Source organism: Crocodylus siamensis, chromosome 10, assembly GCF_052110815.1.
Source record: "Crocodylus siamensis isolate JL-2025a chromosome 10, ASM5211081v1, whole genome shotgun sequence".
Lineage (NCBI taxonomy): Eukaryota > Metazoa > Chordata > Crocodylia > Crocodylidae > Crocodylus > Crocodylus siamensis.
The window spans coordinates 15,162,249-15,184,691 of NC_143404.1; the positions used below are offsets into that span (position 1 = coordinate 15,162,249).

At 41.2% G+C, this 22,443-nt stretch overlaps 1 protein-coding gene across 1 annotated transcript in view; it reads left to right on the forward strand.

Annotated features, from left to right (window-relative positions):
• The first annotated feature begins 317 nt into the window (after positions 1-317).
• SH3RF2 (SH3 domain containing ring finger 2) overlaps positions 318-22,443 on the forward strand; it is a 72,897-nt gene continuing 50,771 nt past the window's right edge. The window contains exons 1-2 of the mRNA XM_090064219.1: positions 318-531; positions 1,821-2,318. Of these exons, the coding sequence (XP_089920345.1) occupies positions 1,893-2,318 (426 nt within the window). The 5' untranslated portion in view covers positions 318-531; positions 1,821-1,892. The remainder of the gene's footprint in view (positions 532-1,820; positions 2,319-22,443) is intronic.

Sequence of the window (22,443 nt, forward strand, 5' to 3'; positions counted from 1 at the left end):
CACGTAAATGATACAATACTACAAAACAAAGTAGACCATCAAATCCAATCAGACAGTTGCTTCCCACCTCTTAAGAAAGTATCACATGCACACGTCATTGGAGGGCCACCAACCTCCAGTATCAGTCAGCGCTGGATGCAGACTACTAGTTATATAGACCGTTGGTCTGTTCCAGTACAAAAGTCCAATGCTTTTACAATGCCGAATTAAGCACATTCTCAGAAATAGAAAGCAACACAAAGCCAGATTTTTTTTCTTGGTTTTGTGTTGCTTAGTTGAGCGTTTCTAAGAATAAAGCTTTAAAAGTGGTTCCACCCTTTTCTCAGAAACAAGCTCAGCTGTATAAAGGAGAAAGACTCAGAGCTAGGCTCTTATCTCACCTCTGCAATGCAAGTCCAGAATACCTCCACTGAGGTCAGATCCTCCAACCCAGCATCTGCCTTCTAACCAGGACCAATATGCATGAGCTTCTTTCCGAAACTTTTTGGAGAGGATCCATCAGGCAGTGACGGAGTTAACAGGGCTGAGCAAGTAAGTTGATCTGTGAGCCAGTAACACAGATAGATAGTTGTTAAAGTTCTCAATAGGGCTGCATTTTGGGGAGGGAGTGAGCTGTCATCCCTTCAGCTGTCCAGAACTGCTCTTGCCTACGAAGGGTCACAAATACAAGGTTAGTGGTACTCAAGAATTAACAATCTGCTCTAGATTTTGCTTAGTAAATGAAGGCTCAGTTAAACTGATTATAATCTTCCCTCATTAGTGGGGAGAGGGTCCAAAGTATATCAACCAGGATTACTAGGCAAAAGTACAGTAAAAAATCTGTGTCCGTGCGGGACAAATAAGCCTCAGTGAGCTTTCAGAAGGAAGGTTTCAGGGTTATCAACATGTATTTCAACATCAGAAGAAAAAGGATTTCTGGTAAATAGGATCTTGTTGGGATTACACACACACACACACACACACACAGCCTCTGAATGTGTTAAGGAACTATACTTGTTTCCACAAGCCATGACCTGAATCCAGAATTCATACATGTTTCAGTTCAAATGAAGAGGCAGCTGAAAAAGAAGCTAAACAGGTTGAGTGACTTCACATTGTGGGAGGAATAATGATTACTTTTGAGGCTGTTTTGGATAATCGAGGCAGGTGAGGCTGCAACTACAGAGCTCCTTAACTAGGTATAAGAATAATATTTGTATTTGAATGGCTTTATAGACTTGCTGTTAAAAACTAGTAGAAAGCAAGCTTAATTAGGAAGGATCTTAAAAATGAAACAGCATGTGGGTGTTGTAAGATGTGGGTGTGTGTGCATGTGAGTGTGTTTAGCTAAGCAGTAATAGAGACAGTGTGTGTGAATAAGGTTCAATATGATGTTTACCTCATCTAACCAGGTGGAAATTTTTTATTATTGTATTCATAACTAACATGGTAAGCAGGAGACTGCGTAGCATTAAAGCGTTAAAGTGTTCAGATGCTACACGCAAGAAGGAACGTTCCCATCCTGTTTCAGTCAGTCAATGATGCTTTGATTTGCAGGCATGAATTAATATGGTTAACTCATTCTAACCTACAGTTATTTATCTGCCCCAGCGAACAGAGCCCGGATCTGTTCTGCAACCGATTTGAGCCTGAATACACTTCTTCTCGCTAGTACTGAATCATAAATGACTCACTTCAGACTTGGATGTGAGAGCAAAGTATACATTTGCAAATTGGCTCATGAGACATTGCTTTGCAATGTAGGTGGGATACATTACATACTGTAGCAGTCAAGTTCTGCTCTTTTTTTTTTTTCCCCTCCTCCCTGTTGCTTCATGCAGGATGGTTTTCTGATCCTAGGATTACAGCATCGTTTTTGAGGGTATGAAAAGGAGCCACCTATGCTCAAGTGAATGTATCATGTGGACTTTTCTGGCCTGGCTTACAACTCGAGTTCTCCACTGAAGATGGATGATTTAGCTTTACTTGACCTGCTGGAGTGTCCTGTGTGCTTTGAAAAGCTAGATGTCACAGCCAAGGTGCTACCATGCCAGCACACCTTCTGCAAGCCTTGTCTGCAGAAAATACTGAAATCCCAGAAGGAGCTGAGATGCCCAGAATGCAGAACTCTTGTCTTCTGCAGCATTGAAGAGTTACCGTCCAACTTGCTTCTAATTCGCTTACTGGATGGTGTCAGATGTGGACAAAATGTTACGAGATTTGGTTCACTCCAAAGGTCTGGGGTTCTGTCCTCTCCTGCCTCCATCAGGAGAGTCCCAAGAGGTTTACAACTTAATCAGTACAGGCTGGCACCAACTCCCAGGATCCATATGGAAGAGGTAAGAAGAGTTCATGTTTCTTAGTATCTTCATAGGCAAAGGAAGTTGCAACATTATGTGCCAAGAGCTGTGAAACCCTTCATGTTAATAACACTGAAAAAATACTTGAGAGAGAGTGAGATTATTTTCACTTGAAAAAGCTGTCTGCTTTCTCCCTGTGATATTTGGATATTTTGAGTTGATCTCAGCAGTAACTACATTCAATCTTAAGCTTATCCAAAAATAGCTTGCTTTTCTGAGTGCAAAGATTTCAAGAAGGCAATTTCAGGAATTTTCTGGTACTACCTGACATCAGTCAGGCCAGCAATATTGTGTGCTCCAACTTTCAGGTGATATTTTGCTGTGTCTATCACCTGTCCAAAGTCAAGACTGCATTAAGTCAAGAATGCAGAATCACAGAAGTTAGAGCTTCAAAAGCCTTCATATTTCATGTCTCTCCTTCCTGAGTGCTACTGATAGAAAATGCTATGCAAGACCAAAGGCAGTTAAATAAGGTATTACTATTAATTTTTCCTAGGACAGTTTCTCCCTTAATGCTTTGTCCAGTCTGATTCTAAAGTCCCACATTGTTTCAGCCATTTCCCATAAGGGTACCATTGTTTTTACTATATAATGAACGTTAGGCATGATATTATAATATATAGTTAATATCTGTGCTAAACAAATGATACAATATAGTCTTATTATATGACAGTTACACACAATACAATTAAATGCTAGTTGTATTTTACCTTCTAAAGAAGTGTGGGTTCATCTGCATTTGCAGTAAAGATTGATATGAAGTTTAAATTTTACCTGCACTAGACCTCCTGTTCCTGATGTGCCATTTCTTCCATCCTGAGGCACTCATTGTATAATGTGAGCCTGAATTCTTCAACATTCAAAATGTTTGACTTCAAAGGCTTGCAAAGGCATAAAGTATTTGGGCAGTGATAGAGATATAAACTGGCAAAGGAATATGTAGTATGAAAATATTCACTAAAACACACGTGCTTGGCCTATATGGAAAAGTTTGCATTTCTGTGCGAATATATTTGTATATACTTAGAACTATATATAGTACATTCGAGTGAAGCCTATTCAAGTACAATTTGGTATATGCATTCCACAAAATCTTTTAACCTTGATTCTGTTAGAAACTCTTCTTGCAGACACAACATTAAGATGATATTTGGAGAATGTGTCTAAGACTTTCTGTTGGTATAAGAAAATGTGAATTGTTGCCCCTGAAGTTTATGCACTGGAATTCCTTCTGGTGTGGCCACCGAACAGCAGAGCTGGTTTAAGGGCATGGGTGACTGGTTATTATTAATCAATGTTTTAAATCCAGCCCACTTGTGTCGTGATCAACAATTCCCACATCTGACAACAAGAAGATGGGATGTATGAAATGTTTACCTCTTCAAGCCAGCTTTCTGAAGACAAATGTCACACAGTTGATGTTATTGTTAGTCTTGTTGTAGCTTTATGCAAGAGTTTTCATTTTCCTCAGCTTTAACAACTTTTAGGTCAGGACAGAAGCATGTCAAAGGGGGGGATAATGTGGACACGCGTAACCTGTTTTGTGGTAGATGAGAGCTAGTGGTTCCAGGACAGTCAATCCACAGCCTTTTATCAGCACTAAGTTCATATTTTAAAGTATTTATAATTGTAGGAAGTTATAGAAAGGACTGAAGACTGGCTTTGATAATTTATTTGGTACATTCCAGGTGGGTAATATGCAGAGACATACAGAAATGAAACTCAACAACAGCTTGGTTACTTGTGATCTCCTTGGCTAGGGATAGCAATTATACAGAAACTGGTAAAAATGATCAGAAACCAGTTCAGATCTGTAACACAAAAGTTGAGTGCACATAAACTGCTTTCAAAATGGCCAAAGCTAGTTTAAGATAAACCTGGATGGATGTAGTATCAGACTCAACTGATTTAAGTTAAATCAGTTTATTGAACTTCTGTCCCAGATCCCTTCAAATTCAAGTTAATTCACAGTCCTCCCCCAGCATCCCAGGATGCTTTGCACCTCCCCCATAAACCCCGCCCTTCCCCCCCCCACAGGGTGGGCTAGCTTTGGCCCAAGCTGTCTGCTCCGGTCTTCTGACCTGAGCCATGGCAGGCATGTGGCTGCACTTCCGGAATCAATAATGAATGTCTGCTCATTTGTTTTCTGGTTCAATCTATGAAGCTTAAACTAACCTGTGACAATTGAACTGATTCAGCCGCAGGCTTTTTGACTGTCTGCACTTAGCCTGTGTGACAACAAACAGTGAAAGATGAGGACTGGTCAACACCAGTGTCAACAGAAACAAAGCATGTCCCAGTGACTGCAGAGCCTACTGGCAGATAGTTTTGTAACCCTAACAGGAGAAAACAAATGCACTGACCACATCGCTGCTAGTAGAGGGCTTTCATTTCTGCTCCATTAGAATACTGGCCAGAGAAGAAACTGGAGTCAGTTAGTGTGGAGGGAAATCATCCAGTTCTCTTGTGCATGCACACATGCATGTGCACATGCACGCACACGTTCTTCCAGAAATCATGTTCAACTCATATCATTAATGAATAACTGCTCACTAAAAGGCTGAACTGAAATATTCACTTAACATACAAATTAAGGAAGGAAAACACAAGACATACAAAAAAGAAATCAACCTTCTACTGCTAGTTAGATTACCATTTCATCTTTTTACATTATCACACGTGTGAATTAAGGGCAGGTAAACATAATTTGTCCTAGGGTCTCAAGCTGTCTGTTCATAGAATAAGCATGGATTGGGCTCTCTCAACTCCTCTCAAGAACTGGGACTTCCCAATCAGAGACCCCCTCATGGGCACTTTGGCTTGCATCACCTCACAAACTTTGGCCACTGTATCATGCCTGCCAGAAAGAGTGACAGGTGGTGCCAAAGATGCCAAAGTACCCAAAGATGCATTTTCTGATACAAAACAGCACTTTGCTAAGAGTTTAAATTAGTCACCGATTTATTTCGTGCAAACTGCAAGTCATCACACAGCTATAGTTTTCAGCCACTATCACTGTGGGCTGGATTAGACCCTAGAGTGAAGTTTCATAATTTATCCCATTCAACAGTCTTGAATCATCCAAGCTGCAGTGAAAAGCATAAATACCTTTAGGCCATCCTCCTTTTCTTTCTTTCTTTTTTCCAGCCCCCTCTCCCTGTGCCTCAGATTTTACCTTCTAGCCTTCAGGACAAGTGAAAACCTGTTACAAATGTTTTGTAACAGTGTCATTCATCCATTTGCTGCTAACAGAAACAGTAAAGATGAACTCAGAGTCAAAACAACCAGTCAGGTTATTCTCCTACTAGTTAATGGCAAGTGTTGCCCATATTGCTCTAGTGTTGCCATAGTGAGGAAGGCATTTAACTTCCCCATGCCTCAGTTCACTCATCTGTATAAAGGCTATAACTATATATTATATAAGAATACTGAAAAACTTAATTAACTAATGAACAATATAAAGCACCAAGATATTTTTTCACTGTGGGGTGCACAATAGTCCACACCAAGGATGCCTCGTGCTTGGTAATTCCATATATGAGCCACTGTGACACATTTCATTTGCCACCCTGACGGATCATGCTTGCACACATAGTAGATCTAGCTGTTAATCCTAACAATTAACCTCAGAAATGCTGATGTAGTGAGAATGAAAGGGTAAGAAACAATGACTTTATCTTGCCTCTGTAGCATGCCAGTTGTTTTAATCATTTAGAGAAGCTGGAATAATGTGAGGCTTCAAAGCCGTTTGGTCTTTCATGTGATGTTGCTGATGCTGTGCTATATTTATCTGGAGGAGAATGTATTAGGAGCAATAGCAGACTGGGAGGAAGGCTGGTTCTGACAGCACAGGAGTAGGGATCTGGGGATCTCAGATCCAGCTCTTCCCTCATAGTTCCCGTGTGATTTTATGCAAACACCAGATGACAAGGGAGTCAATGGGGATTATCTCCAGTGCCTTAGCTCCCCCAGCTCTAGAATAGTGATAAATAGACTCCCAAGGCTTAGAAGCACAGTGTGAAGCTAGAATTAATTTATGTTTGTAAAGCACTCAGGCTAAAAAGTGCCAGCAGTTCCTTTTATAAAGCCCATTTAAATCAATGGGAGCCTTCATAGGCTTAAAGTCAGGCCTCAGATGTACACAGCATTGTTATTGTAGAGCCAGCGTGAAGAAATCTTGCAAGACTGCAATCTTGTGGGTATTTTTTAGACCTCACAGGCCGCGTCTACATGAGATGCTGACTGCACAGTAGCCCAAGTCTACTGCATAGTGGCATCGCGTGGCAGCAATCGTGATGCGACACTGCTGGGCAGTAGTCTCGGACTACTGCGCTGTCAACATCACAAAAAAGCTGTTCATCAATGCTGCTGCTCAGTAACTTGGGTTAGTATGTGTTTATACTTGTAGTACTTCATTTAGTACTTGTTTATACAAGTATCCAATGACTGCCAGTAACAACTGTGCAGTCAGCATCTCGTGTAGATGCAGCCAGTGTAGAGAAACAAGTTTGACTCTCTGGGTTGTTTTCCCTCTCTTCTCACCCCTTCAACTAGCTTTGATAATGCTCTTGAAATGACTTGATTACAAAACAACAGAGTTTAATGATGAATAGTGGAAAATGCTGGCCAGATGCAGAGAAAACTCTTGAAACATACTGCTCTCTGGCTCCCTCTTTGTAATGATTCAAACTGGTGACTCTTCTCAGTTGAAGATTTTTGGAAAAACAAGCTGGTGAAAAAAAATGTAATCATTCCCAAGAGAAAACCCATTACTGCCTTTTCTTTACTGAAATTTCCCATCTGATGCAGAGTAACAAATGAGGCTGCCATAACCATCTTCAAAGACTTTTTAAGAATGCTTAGGAGGAAGGGTGTTCGTACCCGAAAGCTTGCAAAAAACAATTTTTCCAACTGTTTAGTTGGTCTAATAAAATATATCACATTTAACCAAAGAACCTTGTCTGCCTGTGTCCTTAGACCAACACAGCTGCAACCAACACCCCTAAGACCTCTTAAATAACTTTTAACAATTCACATTTTAACCTGCCCTCTCCTGGAACAGTATATATGCAATGAGACAAGCTCACCACCACCCCCCCACCAACACACACACACCTTCTGTCATTTCATCGAATCCCTAACACCTCCCCTGTCCAATCTTTCAGCACCATGCAGATAATACATTCCTGCTGTGCAATAAAAAACTCTCTCCCCCATATCAGCAAACAATTCACTTACAGACTAGATCCATGGGAACACTTTTGCACAGGGCGCACGGGACATGAGTTCACTCTTGTTTACACCATGGGATGATGTTTTGTAGCATATCTTTGGGGACATTCTGTGCAGACCTTTAGCACTTCTGAGAAGGTAGCTATCAAGAGAGAGGCAAGATAGTTACCATATTTTAAATTGTTGGGGAGTTATCCAAAGCACACTGTAGTCAACAGAAAAGCTACCATGGCAATGAATGAGCTTTGGATAAGGGCCTTGGATAGTTCCTTATTATAAGCATCGAATTTTGACATCTTTCTGAGGACAGCCATTTATACAATCCTATTCCCCAATAGTTAATTCAAGAACAATATTAGTCCATTTCTTGAGTGTACACAGATGTCATGCCCATTTGCAACTGCAATGAGAAGATCAAGTAAACCCCAGTGGAAGTGTTTTCTCTTTCCTACATGGAAAACAGTGAATTGACCTCTTCATCTCCTCTTGATTTTCATAAAATGCTAATTGTCATTGATCAGATGTGCCATTTCATCCTACAAAGCTAATAAAAAGATCTAGATGCCATGCCATGCTGTGCCAAGGGGAATCATAAAGGCAGAGTACAGGATATATTTCACAAACTCATCATATTTACAGTATGGAGGTGGAAGAGGTGGAAAGAGCTTAGTGCCAGACTCAAGACTATTTACTTAGAGATTCAACTCCCAACAAAGAATCCTTTTAACATTCCTCCCCTGTAGCTCTTCTTCCTCTTGAGTTCAGAAGGAGTTTCTATGAAGCCAAAAATTAAAACAAATCCCATCACTCCTCAACAAGCAAAGAATTCAAACCATTCCAAGTGCCGTGTGCATACAAGCTCCAACGGAGCTGCTAAAATAATATCATCAAGACATAGATCATAGCCAAGAATTTCTCAGTCAGAGCCAAACTCCTAAAACGTTCAAGAGTATTTTAGGTTCAAATAATCTCTAGCAGTGTTTAAGTTGATAGCACTTAGACCACTCTGTGTAAATGAATATAATGTGCATGACATAAATGGTAGGCATGAATCCATAGGGGTTAGAAAGCAAGCGAAATGAGGAGAGGCTGAATATACCACATAAGTTTAAGTCTGAAGTAAAGGGGGGGATGTGAGAGCAGTTTTCAAATGTTTGAAAAGCTGCAATCAAGAAAATGAAGTAGGGTTTTTCCTCACCACAGAGGGCAGGACAAGTGGCAATAGTTTTAAACTTCAGCAAACCTCATTTAGATCAATTCTGAAAATGTTTCCTAATGGTAAGGAAAATAGGACAGTGGAGCAAGTTACCAATGGAAACTGTAGAATCTCCTTTTGCTTTCTGGGAGATACTGCATAGGCATCTACCTGGGATGGTTTAGGGCTAGAAACCCCTAGATTTTTGCAATGGGTTGGACTAGCTGACCCTGAAAGTCCCTCCCAACCAGAAAATTCATACATGAGCAAGTGCTACTGGAGTGTGCATCCCTGGAGTGAAGGGCACAAGCCATTTATTGGCGCATAGCATACAACTCAGGAGTGAGTCTGAGCTGAATTCTGACAAAGGAAAAGCAAGTAAAACCCAAACTGTACAAATTTTTGTGTCTATCCAGAGAGGACCAGACTTTGGTTTTCAGTATTTCATTTGCAAGGTCCCTCCACAATAAACTACACAGAACAGAGAGGGACAGAGGAGTTTCTGGGAACAGAATGCCAGAGAGAGTAACTAGTTCAACCTGAATTCTCTGCACCAGTGAAAACCCTCCTCTCCACATGTAGCACATGAGAGCACCCTTTTCATCCATGGGAACAGCTACTTCATACAAACAAACTAAATACAACGTATTTTTGGCAAAGAAAAAAAATGGAAAGTTTCCGTGCACTGCAATGTGCATGAAACTGCTATGCTTCTTTGAAGCCTATCAAGGCTCAGCCATACCCTACACACAGAAATGCTGTTTGGTGACATGAACTGGGTTAGGAGGCAGATTACAGGAACAAACCGAGTCAAGGAGAAAAAAATCAGAGTATAAACGTTACCCCTTAGAAGAAACAGAATATACTAAACTATGGCTTATGATATTTTCTATGTGCATGAACTGAGTTCATAGCATCCCCCTCCAGCATTTTATGGGAGATAGACAGATTCCTCCTCTACTGAGATAAAAATATTCAATACTCCAACGTTGCCACCTTCATATGAAGTCTTATATATAGCTACTATGACAGTATTTTCTTATCTTTCAAAAAACAAAGAACATCTCCAACTCTTTTGGGAGTTGACAGACAGGATTTCGATCGACGGCTCTTTCCAAAGCATGTTGGACATGCTTGACATTTACATCCGAGACCAGCAGTAGGAGACTCTTATACTGCCCCATTCATTCTGCAGCTTTCCCTTCTCTTGTATCCTGTTCCTTTCCTGTCTCAGTAGTGACCTAGCAGCAGACATATTCCTGCCCTCAATAGTTAAAGTCATGTTAGGCTCGGAGTGGGAGGATAGGTGCTGAGTATGCAAGAGGAACAAGAGCCTTCCTATCAGGTGCCTGATCAGATCAGAGGGCTCAGGGCAAGGCACACCCTTCTGTTTCTTTGAAAAGGAAAAGCACTCACTCCCTATCTAGCACTCACCATACAAGGCCTTTTGGGCGTACCCATTGTGTTAACTAAGTGCCTGGCCATATCCCATCAGGCTGCCTGTAGTGCAGCAACTAGAGATGAAGCCAGTTATTTTTCCTAGCATTCTTTACCTAGTAATGAGCTGTTCTAGTGAAGAAGGCGGCACTCTACACTCCTTGCCCCACGCAATTGCATGAGATCAGGGTTTGGCTCATGGTGACCAGAACAGCACACAGTATCCTAGATGTGACTTGACAAATGATTCCCACAGTGCAGAACACACACTGTCAGTGTGCACCTCTGCATCCCAACATCATGTGCATTTCTCCCAGTCTGTAGATGGCTTTAGTGCTGCACCTACTGGAATCAGAAAGCAGTTCCCTTCCACCTGGCAATATGAAAGTCAGCGTGGTCCCTAAAGATGCAGCAGAGTTAAAGCAGCAGAACTGGAAGTTAAATCTTAAGGTAGCTCTACATAAACTGCCAGCATTCACTAATACAGTTACTGATACATGTACAAGGTAATGTCACAACTTTTATTCATTTTTATTAGAGATGGGTTCAATTGAAAGCCAAAATTATGCTCAACCACAGGGAAGGAAGGTGGCTTCAGATGTGAATTTTGCCATACTAACAACTTTGTGAAAAATCGGTTTGTGAATGACCTTGAAAAGAAAACTGGTGTAGAGGGAAGGATGAGGCACAAAAGTTCACTTCAGATGTGAGGAGGTATTAGTGTGCTTAGTGCAGGAGTAACTGGATATGACCTGCATGCGCAAGAGGTCAGACTGGGTAATCTATTGGTCCTATAAGGAGTTAAAATCTAGGCATCTGATACCCAATTAACAAGCTGAGCTGGGTGTTGATGAGCAAGACACCCTACTAGCCATGCAGAGAAAGAATTTGCCAAATAACTGTGTGGGGGAAGAGTCCATCACTTGGGCCCATTTATTTCAAGCATAGAGAAACAGCACTGATGTTCATCCTTCCATTGCAGATTGTCCCACAGTTGCTCAGACAATTGATAAGGGAACAATAATTTTCATTCACCAGCCATTTTGTACTGTTCAGAAGCTTCCATGCACGCTCTCAGCTTTTATCATCCCAGAACATGAGTGCAATTCTGACTTGGGCATGCATGACAAGAATGGCAAGACTTCACTCAAAGTTAATTAGGACTATGAAAGGAAGGATGTTAAGCTAGGGTAGCACAGAGCAGTGAGAAATAGCAAAATGACCTGCACCGTGAAATCGCAGGAGCCAGTTTTCCTGGTTCTACAAAATTAGATACTGAATTGCAAAACACATAAAAGTGTTTTAATTTGTTACCAGGGCAATGAGTCAGACTCAGATGGCAAGTCAAGAATAGAATAACACAGGATTTCAGCAGCATAGTATGTTCACATCTTAAATATTGCAGTCAGAGAGGAGGCTGAAAGTCTGAGCCTCTTTATTCTTCTCTCTATTAAACTTTCCCCACTGGTTGATCAGCAGCTTTGAGACCATGAAGTTCCAGTCATATGGATTGATTTTGTAATTTTCATCGCTGGAGGAAGGGGGAGAAAAAAGGCATATTCATGTGTCAGTTTCCCTCTAGTCTGGGGGTGATTTTAAAAAATGATCCAAGAGGTATGAGGCTAGTTCTTGACAGGAAGAACACTGATTCATTGCTTCAATTTTAAACTTTTCTCTTGGTATCCTTCAGTTCTCCTCTGTCTTTCTCCATAGGAAAACTAAAGAATTTCCAATTAAATGCTGAGCGCTGCTTGGTTACTATTATTTGCTTGGCAATTTGACCAAATGCTCCACTCAGTGTGCTTCCACCAAATGCTCCATCAGGGCCTCATTGTGCTATGGGGATACATGATCCCCTTGTTGGATTTTTGCCTTTTCCATCAGGAGGTGCACACGGGTACTTGAACCTATATTTTCAAATGCTACTCTTGACTGTAGATGTCTCAGGGTTTTGCTTTCTTGACTGAGGTCCCTTAAGAGGAAGTTCTTTTCCAAAGAGCCAAGTACAAATCCTCTGGAACTTGGATCCCTTTCAGGTCTTTTAGCTTGGGCACTCCACAGGTGCCCCCACCCCCCCAACTCCCTAAAATTCTTCTTCACGTAAAAAAACCAAAAATCTGGAGCCTCAACATTTTCGAGAAGCATTACTTGCTTCTCTGAAAACTGTCACAGACTTAGGAGGTATGTGCAAGACATTAGAAACCCCCTCATATATTACCTGTAGGCCATGGCAGCCATACTGTACACCCATTTCTGAACAAAATGAGCACATGTAGATAGAAGTAGTGACATCAAACAGGAAAGGTGACCTTTGTAGAAATACCATGCATCTATTCCTTGTTTGTGTGCATCATTGACTCCTACATTTTGCAACTTGCTGGGCTGATTTGCATCAGTTCACAGGTAGGACTCACAAAAATCAAGCTTCATCCAAGAAGGAGCGGCTTTTCCTAGGATTTGAACTGAGGATTTTGAGGGTGCAAGGGCTGGAGTTTTGTAGCTGAACTAGAGAGACATCCTCTTAGTATCCATTCTAAGTATCACTGAAACCGTCTTCCACATTCACAGACAGCTCCGGTCTGTCCATGGCCAGCCTCAAGCGTGCACAGAAGTATCTCTGGGGAAGGGGAGGAGGAAGATTTCAGAGTGCAATCTGGCAGTGGTGTCTCGTGCCCTGTACTCTCCACCAGCAGGGACCAGAGCAATGGGAATGATCTTGTCTCAACATTAATGGGGTTGGGAGTTCCACTGTGTTTCTCCAGAAGGCCTTGCTGCTTCCCCTGCCATATGCATTGGTTACATATGCATGCATTACTGCCCTTCTGGTAGGCCTATCTACCTCTTTTTTTCCATTGTTCAGCTATTTCAGAAGGCACATAAATGTCATCTGAATGATACAGTCCAGCCCTCTAGACTCAAGGTCTTAAGGCATCTTTATCGCAGTGAATATTCCAAACCAGTTTATGGCTAATCTCAAGACTGACTAAAAACCTAGACAAAAGTGTCTGCGCAGAGAGTGAGCACCAAGTTCCTTCAGCTGGGACAAGGTCCGAATGATATCAAAAAAGCAGCTTTCCTCCTGGAGGTTCCAAGGTTATGGTTAAAAGGATGCGTCACCATTAGCCAAGTTCTTCTCAGATCAGAATTACTTTGCTGGAATAAATGCTATGGTACCAATGGGGAGAGAGTCTGGGGCCTCGCTGAATGATTTTTAATGCAGTGAGCAGAGACAAGTTGGTAGATCTCTTTTCACATTTACCTGTGAATGACCAAAAAAGACACCAGGATTAGTATGGCTCACTTTTGCTGTATAGTGGAAAACAAGGTAGTCTGTTCCGTGGTGTTTTTCATATCTTCTACGGGAAAAGTCTGGAGCAAGAGGACCAAAAGCCTTTCCCCATCTCTCAGCCTTAGGCTTACAGATATTGAACTTTTCTGCTAATAGAGCATTATGGCTGATTTCGGTGATTCTGCTGCTGTGGACAAACTACCAAAATTTTTCCCTACTTCCTTCTAACAGCTCACAGTAACCCAACTCCTAGGGAGCGCACATATTGCTGCCCCACACTAAGTGACAGGCTGTACATCTCTAGGAATGCAAGGGGATGGCAGGCTAGAGCAACAAGAAATACAGTTTTTAAAGCTGAAGAATAGAAGCTGAATATAAAGTTTCCACTGGTATTTTAAATAATTGTTGGTGAGGACTAAACTGTGGCTCTAAAGCACAAAGAATCATGACTGGGCATGCCAAGGGCTGACACATTTTGTTTTCAATGCAGTTTAAAGCTGTGACACACAATTTAAACAATGTCCTAGATTGCTGACATGGCAGTGGGGAAGAAAAATCTGATAGCCATAACCGGGAGTGGAACAGCTGTAAAAAGCTTTCATGCAGAGATTGCAGCTCATCCACACCTGCTGTAAGCACCACCAACCAGAAACACACTGTGACCCTCACCAGCTCCAGAGCCAAGCTGGTTCAGATGGCAGGCAAATCATTCCCCCCCAGCCCCCACACAGTATCTATCCTCCTCCACCCCCATCAAAAAGGATGATTTCTCAGGGCCTGTTCTTAATCCATCATCATCCTTTCCTACCATCTATATAACATTGCTTATACAGAGGAAATGTAGAGGGATGAGCAGCATATATTGCTTGCAGTTTTCAAAGGAAGCCAACTTCAGGAGTAATCCCTAAACTGATCTGTATTTTGGCATGAACTTTGCCTATGTAAACGTTTCTCCTTGGGGTTTCAAATGGGCATAGCAACACCTTATACAGTAACATCCTTATGCAGAACTGTTGTGCGGTATTACTGTTAAAAACCTGACATGCTCCACCTCAGGGGTGGGTGCATTTCAGTAGTGAGTCACGTAATTTCTGGATGTAAATTGTTCGGAGATCTTTTGTAATAAAACCTCTGGTGCATTATCTTTATTTTTCCCTCCTTTCTCTTTCACCTCCCAATAGCCACCATAATAATAGGTTCAGAGGTAATGTTTGTGGGGTTGTCTATCCAGTCCTTACCCAATACAAATTAGCTAAAAGGTTACATAAGTGCTCCCATTTGCACTGCCGAGGCACCATTAACTGTAGTGGAGATGCACAAACTCTGCAGAAATTAGTTCAGTGAAATAACTGATGTGTGGCTCTATGCATACTCTTTTGAGTTGCTTTTCCTGAGCGCCCTCTTAGTTTATTAATGACACCTGTGGCTTAGCCGGCTCTGGCAGCACTGTGGTTAAGGGGTCATTGTACAGCTCTGCATACTCCAGATTCATAGCGAGGGGTCTCCACAGATGGTCCTAGCACATGTGGGTACCTGATCATTTGGGCTGGAGAGTAATAAGTTGGCAAAATGCATCACTAGCATTCTGACTCCCTTGTATGCGGTGGACTGTAGAAACTGCTGCATCTTAACCATGTATTTCGTTGATTTAATAGATTTTCATCAATTTTGTTATTTTATTTCAATGAGCAGCTATGCCTGAGAGGATCTTTGAACACCTCTAACTTACGCCAGTGTTTTCCACCTGTGGTTAAATCCATATCACCTTCATTATCCACTGCCATATGACTTGTCAAAGTCCTGAAGTGAGCATGTACAACAAGCATCTGCTTTAACTTTATATCTAAAATGAGTTAAAGGAAAATAAGGGCAGTTTGGTGAGCTCTATTAAAGGGCTTTCACAGGGGGTGGGTTTCGTTCTCCCTAGAGCATATGCAGTCTGTTTGTGCTTGGGAGATACTAGCAGTCCACCAAAGGGGAGAAATAATGCAAAAACACACACCCAACTGTCCGAATCCTCAGAATATAATTATGTGAAAAAGGCTGAAATGACAAGTTCATTTTTGGTGGTTTTGTTCTGTGTGACAAGGCTCAAGTTCTCTCGTCTGTTAAAAAAGGAGAAAAACACAATTGTAATGATAATGATTTACATTCAAATAGTGCCTCTTCCCAACTGGATCCTAAAGAGCTTTGGAAACTTTGCTAACTGATCAGACAAGCCCTATATAGGTAGGAATCATTTGGTTTTCCCACTGAATTGCCATCATCTCTGAAGCAACAGTGCTGAAAGCTCATGCTGGAGATTTAGGTTCACTGTTGAAAGGGAGGGCAGGTTTTATGGATTATCTTCCCTCACAGAAATTGGTATGTCGATAAAGCCTAAAATCCATGCCAACCTTTGTAAAGCACAATACCAGGACATGAGAAACCTGGATTCAGCTCCCAGATTTGCTATGACATGAATCAAGTCTGTTTGCATCTCTACACTTCTTATCACCATCTGTAAAAAAGGGGACAATAATATGTCCTTTATCTCAACCTGTGTCTTTCTTATCTTTTTTGACTGTAAGTTCTCCAGGGCAAGGACAGCTTGTTTTTATAGGTTTGTCTGGGGCCAACCACAATGGTGACTTTATCTGGGACAGGTAGGGACCATAATATAAACAGTAAGTATGGCAATTGCCACTAAAAGTCATTGCAACTAATAATGGCATTGCATTGCAACATTGCAAAGTTTGGGCATTTGTTTCAGAATCCAAGCACCACCTTTTCTTTCACGTGCCATGTACTTTACACAGACATACTAGTTTTTGGTATTTTTACTCTGGTCCTGCAAACTGCCAGAATTCAAGCAGAACAAGTCCTGTATACGTGACATTCTGAGCCCGTCATACGGTGGCTTCTTACACATGCGAACAAGATACTGTGCCAGTTTTACCTACCTAAAAATGTCTACTGTTTAAGAACAAAGTCTGCTGCAAGAAATCTGGAATAAAATCATCAAACAAAATTTTCTGCTATCAAAAGAGTATATTATTGGAAGCATATAAGAAAAATGTTAGTGCAGAACCAGTCGTAGTCAGCAAATTATTTTGAACGGTTAACATCCTATGAGAAAGCCTAAAATGCTAATTTTAGGCCCCTAAAACTTCAATGTAGACTTCACCCACCTATTAAAAGTTAAGTAGGTCTGGCAAAATCTGACATAACTTGACTGGTCTCAAACAATGGGAATCTGAAAATTGTTGTCTACTATGTGCACTTTTTAGGAGCTTAGAAGCCTGTACGGTATGCTGACATATGTCACGGCAGTAGGAAGGAGAGGAAATAAAAGAGGAATTTATAGGAGAAGTTTAAATTCTCAGTAGATCAACCTATTTACTTCTCTGTTGGGTAATCCTTTGTTTTGTATTAAAAGGGAATTTAGTGCAGGTGTGAGATAATGGACCGACAGGACTGGAAACTGTTTAGCTAACAGAAATAGGTACACATGCAGCAGAAGAGTTGATTGCCTTGCCTCATTCTACCAACGGGCCTCACATGTGAGTCACAGAAACCAACTCGAAAGATGAAAGGGTGGCTCGCCCTTGAGGTAGGTGCATTCTTTCACCTCTCTAATGAGCTTTCAAACAAGTGTTATGCTTCGGACAACCTTCATTCAAATGAATAGATGTTTCCAATTCAGAGTCACGTGAGTCTAAATTGCTCCTGACAGTAAATGTGTGCAAGACAGAGAACAAGAGCATGACCTGGGAGGTGGTTTTCTGACATGGATTCCTGCATATTAAGGTCAACCAATTCATTTCATACAGACCACCCAACAGCTGACACATATCAGTGATTTGTGGCCATTGGTATGCTTCATTCAGACCGCAGGCCAAATCCCCACAAACTGCACTTTGCTTTGTTGTAATGTAACCTGAAAGTAGGTGTAAACAGAGTCGGGTCTGAGAGTCTGGCATGCAGACCCCACTGTCACCACTTCTCCCTGCTTCTCAGACACGGCACAACATGGGGAATCCTCCACCACTGAAATGTCCCCCAGCTCCCAACTGAATCCAATGGCTTCAGTCCTGCCGGCTGGAGGTTGCCACCCTCTGGCTGGCTGTAGGTTGCCAACTAAAGAGGTGTCAGAAGTCCAGACTTATTCGTGACTTTAGATCCATGTAATAAACAAATATAAGCCATTTTAAAGCTTGTAAAATGAACCCAGAAATATGGTTGACATGAATTACAGCAAACCTGTATTGTATATCACAAGCTCTCAGCTGCCGGTGGAGACTAGTCCTCTCCTATCTTTTTTTTAAACATCTTTTAAGGAGTTGAAAAGTAGTAGAAATAACTATTAGTAGAGTAGTGTAGCTCCCTTCCTCCCATTTAGACAGTGATCTTCATTCCTTATTCTAACTGTGGCTTTTGGGGGGTGTTCTTTCAAAAACCTCAATGATGCTTCACTATGTTTGGACTCTTGACTGAGCACCAGGCATATAGCCAGTCTGATGGAATTGGAGGGAAGTGGGGTCCCATTTCATACACTTCCCTTAGAAATGGGTTCAAATTGAATCTCTGGAACTAAAAAACACTCCCAAATACTGGCTGTATTCAAAATATAGATCTAGATTTTGGCCCATCTCTACCCAATGTGAAATGGAAGTTGGAACCAAGGAGCTGGGACAACGAAGCCCAAAAGAATTAAAGGGATATTATCAAAATAAACCAAAAGCCCTCTACTGAGGAGAAGCCAAATTTGGAAGATTTCCATATTTAGGTTTCTTTTTTCTTGGCAATGATTGTGCCACTCTGTAGGAATAAATCATTCCTGCATATCAGACTATAGGGAGGTATATAAAACACTGACATATAGGCCAACCACTGCTTCAATGAGAGTCATGGACTTTTAAGCCCTTTGTGCATTTGTATGAATAGTGTCATGCTTGCAGCACTAGGGAAGTACACAGAGCTGTAAGAACAGCATGAAGCTGTGCAGGCTTTTATTTTGGCCCTAGTCCCCTCACTAAAAAATGACCATGTCTGCATCATCTCTGCTTCTCAATGTCCTGCCAAACCTTTTGGGTGACACATCTGGGTCTGGAAGTGTTTTTCACGGCTCATTTACAATGTTCCAGTTCTATTTCTGGTCATCTCTTTCTTTCTCTCTGACAATGACTGCAGCCCGATTCCCCAAATGCCACTAGACAGAGCAGTTTTGAAAGGACTATTGAGAAGCTACTGTTCAAAAGCCAGCATTTTAATGGCATTTAAGGCCTGAATCTGCTTTTGCTTGTAGAATTAAAGCTAAGGAATAACTACATTCTTGTCAGCAGGGAAGAAACAGTGACACTGAGATCAGAATCAGGCCCTTGCTATTTAGCCAAGGGAAACTTTGCCAGCCCAGGAGACAACCACATGATTTGGATGGCTTCCTGTATTCGAGGGAACAGGTGCAGGCAATAGAAATTCCAGGGCAATCCCTGTGTAGAATTATCAACACCAGAGCTGAGAAAATCACTTGGGTGAAAATCCATGCTTGCCTGGACTGATTCATATTTAAGTCTGCCAAAAACCATCCCAAAACCCATGAATCTGGCTCCTGCCATCAGAGCTGTGATATGCTGGATGGGGTTTGCAGAGAGCCCCAAGTCAATAGCCTGTCACCAAACTGAAGAAAGTATTGAAGTCAGCTCCCTACTTCAAATGAGGCTTGCTCTGCTTACTGGAAGGAATTCTTCTGAAGATCACTTACTGAAGATCTTTCTTTAGAAGCACAAACCACAACAAAAGCAAGAATTTTCAGTGGTTTCTCCAAAGGGAAGATATGACAGATGCTCTTTGTTCCTTCTCTGCACACACCCCACATAGAATCAGACCATGTAATACCCTTTAACACTGCCGGAAAAGTGCAAAACAGATTTACAGTGGGTAGAAGTGGCTGCATGGGAGTATCTTCTGCATAAGAGGCCTCCCCAGCTGCCTTCCTTGACAAACAGAAGTTCTGTTCCAGCACTGATCCCAGTCCCTAGCATAGGGATCATGTCAAGGAAGAGAAAGGCAGCCCAGGGAAAGCCATTTGGCTGGTGGTCACAGCAAGCTGGACAGAACAATCTGCTATTCATTCCTTCATGCTCATTTCTAGAGCTGTTGACATTGCTGGAGAAAGAAGTTCTGGGAAACACTAGCTTCTGCAGCTTGGTTTCACCCAAGTTATTTGCAAGGTGCTTGCCTTAGAAAGAGGATTTAAGGGCAATGCTGTATGAAGATAACCGCAGAAATGTTTACAACATTATTTGATGCCTAAAATAACTGCTGTTCCTCCTAATGCCTCCCAACTCATTTGTTTGTTCTGTTCCAGGTGGCAGGGCACCCACAAGTTGGATGGTGCCACTTGTCACTAGTAGCATTAGAATTGCCTGAGATTTTGCCTATGAATGTTCACCGCTTTCTCTAGAAATCTATCCCCCTTGCTGTTCTTCCTTACTTATTTCCCTTTCTTCTGTCCCATTTTTAATGCACCTTTCCCTTGTCTCTTGTTTTAAAGTCCTACACTATGAGCATGCACTCTTGTAATAATCCAGCGTCAATAATGGGGAAGTTATAACTAGCTCATTTAACATAATTATAGTGCACATTTCTCCCAGCTATGAAGAGAGGCTTTGAACTTCTTTCTTTTATATATATTTTTAATTTGCTGCTCCACTTTGTACGGTGGGAGACTCAGATGTGTTGGATGACTGCCATAGGCCAAATGAAAAAAAAAAGATAGACATTATATATATATGCTCTTTCCTCTTCAAATGCACCAATAATTGAGAAAGAACGAAGAGGCACAATCCTGGGAGCAGGACCTAAGGGCAGTGAAGACACCTATTGACCCAGATAACTAGAATTCACTCATGAGGAGCAGCAAACAAACTTACCTTCCCTAATTTCTAGGCATACAAAATTGTGGGATTACAATTTGAGAGCAGTGCAAAAATTCATTTTTCACCTAAGAAAGGCTGAAAAGAGGGCTTAAAAAGAAGAAATCCGATGGAGTGGGGGAAAGGGTACTGAGAACAGTGACTGCACACTGGAAAACATGAGGAGACTACAAAAACAAGGCTTCGCCAACGTAATTTCATTCTTGGGGGGAGATCCCACTGTACTACTGAAGAGCACAAATTCCCTGTGGCTAACAAATGTGGTTTCTAAAACTGAAACACACTGGAAAAAATATGGCTCAGTGAAGTCACATGAAGCAATGTATTTATGAACTCAGATTAAAGATTCCCCAAAAGAACTTGCACGATTTGCAAAACAAGATATTCATCTCAGTACCATAGTCAGCACTCTAAAAATGTATTTTAAAGTTTAATATAGCTCCCAATTTATTTCTTCCACACAATTCCTCATTAATGATGATTGAGGGCATTCGAATGTGAGAATGTGAAAGACTTACCTGCTTTATTATTATAGCTATAGTACCAAAAAGGACCAGAAAACCTTCCCTTTTCACTTGTGCGTAATATTTCTTCATCCTTTTCTCTATTAGGCCTGAAAAGCAAGTTGAGGGGGGGGGAAAGTTCAGCAGAGTTAAATATCTCTGACTGGCATGTTCAGAAAATATTTCAGAAAAGCTTAAAAGCATTTACGTGTATTTTTAAACAGAGACCTTCAGTTCAAATAAAAAAGGACCAATATAAAAATATCTTAAAGATAAAGTTTTAATGTGTTGGAATGAGTTTAGATAGACTAAGGATATGAACCGTGATGCTGTGGTGCGAGTGCTAGAGAAATCTCAAGAAAAACATCAGTAGAAACTACCATATCCACTTCTGTCACTGCAGTGATGTGGAGACTGACTCGTCACATCATCTCACAGTTGTTTCCTTAGCAAAGCTCCAATTTTGCTCCTATTCGAGTCAGCTGCAGTTTTGCCGTTGATTTTGATGGGCCAAATTCAGAGTTGCTTACTCCAGCAACACTTTTGGTGTCAATGATTGTGCCAAGTTTCATTACTTACTAAGTATTACCAGTGCCTTCGTTTCTAAAGTTACAGTTCAGCTCATTTAAAAAGGAGCTGAATAGGTTTCTTTGTAGAAGCTGCTGATACGATCCTAAGAGTGAGCAAAAGCAAAGCAAAGGCTAAGAGAGGAGTCTACGTAAGGAATTAGATCTTAGATATGTTCAAAACAGAGGTGTTCAGCCTCTCCAGGCTTTATCTAGTGTATATATATTTTTCACTTAAGTCATCATTCTTGATCTTCACATACTTCATAGATACTTTCCCATAATGGTGAGCTATGTAGTACTCTCTGAATGCCAGCAGATTCAGGCTCTACTAGGAGACAATCCACAAAAAGAAGTAAAGCAACTTGGACAGAGGACACTTTCTGCCTCTGCAGAGTTGTGTCCTATGCACTGCTGGTAGCATTGTCTCACAGTAGAGCTAACTTTTCTAAGTGAGCCGGGAACAGAAAGCCAGACCCCTCATGTAGCTGCCAACTTGCTCACAGGGATATTTAGAGACTAGATCTTATTCTATATTCTGAAGAAAACTTGACAAATGGATGTTTTTAGGTTGGGTGGCTAACAATAATAATACCAGTAAATAGTTCAGGTTGCACAGAGACAGCTACGGTTTGTAACTGGGTCAAAAAGAAAGTAAAAAAGATTTTGCACCAACCTGATACACAATGTTTGGTTTCCTTCTAGAACTATTTAGCCTCTCACCCCCTCTTCATTTTTTTTTAATTCAGAACTCTTTTAAAATGAAAAACGATGTTTCAAAATGAAAAGCAAAAACGTTTCATTTAAGAAGTGTGTAAAAGAAACATTTTGACATTTCTAACTGAAACATTTTATCTTGAAAGTTCTGAAACAAAATGTTCTGACATTTATTTGGGGGGGGTCCCACTTTTTTTGATCAAAACTGTTCCTCTATCTCTATACAACCTAGGTTTTTGTATAGTTTT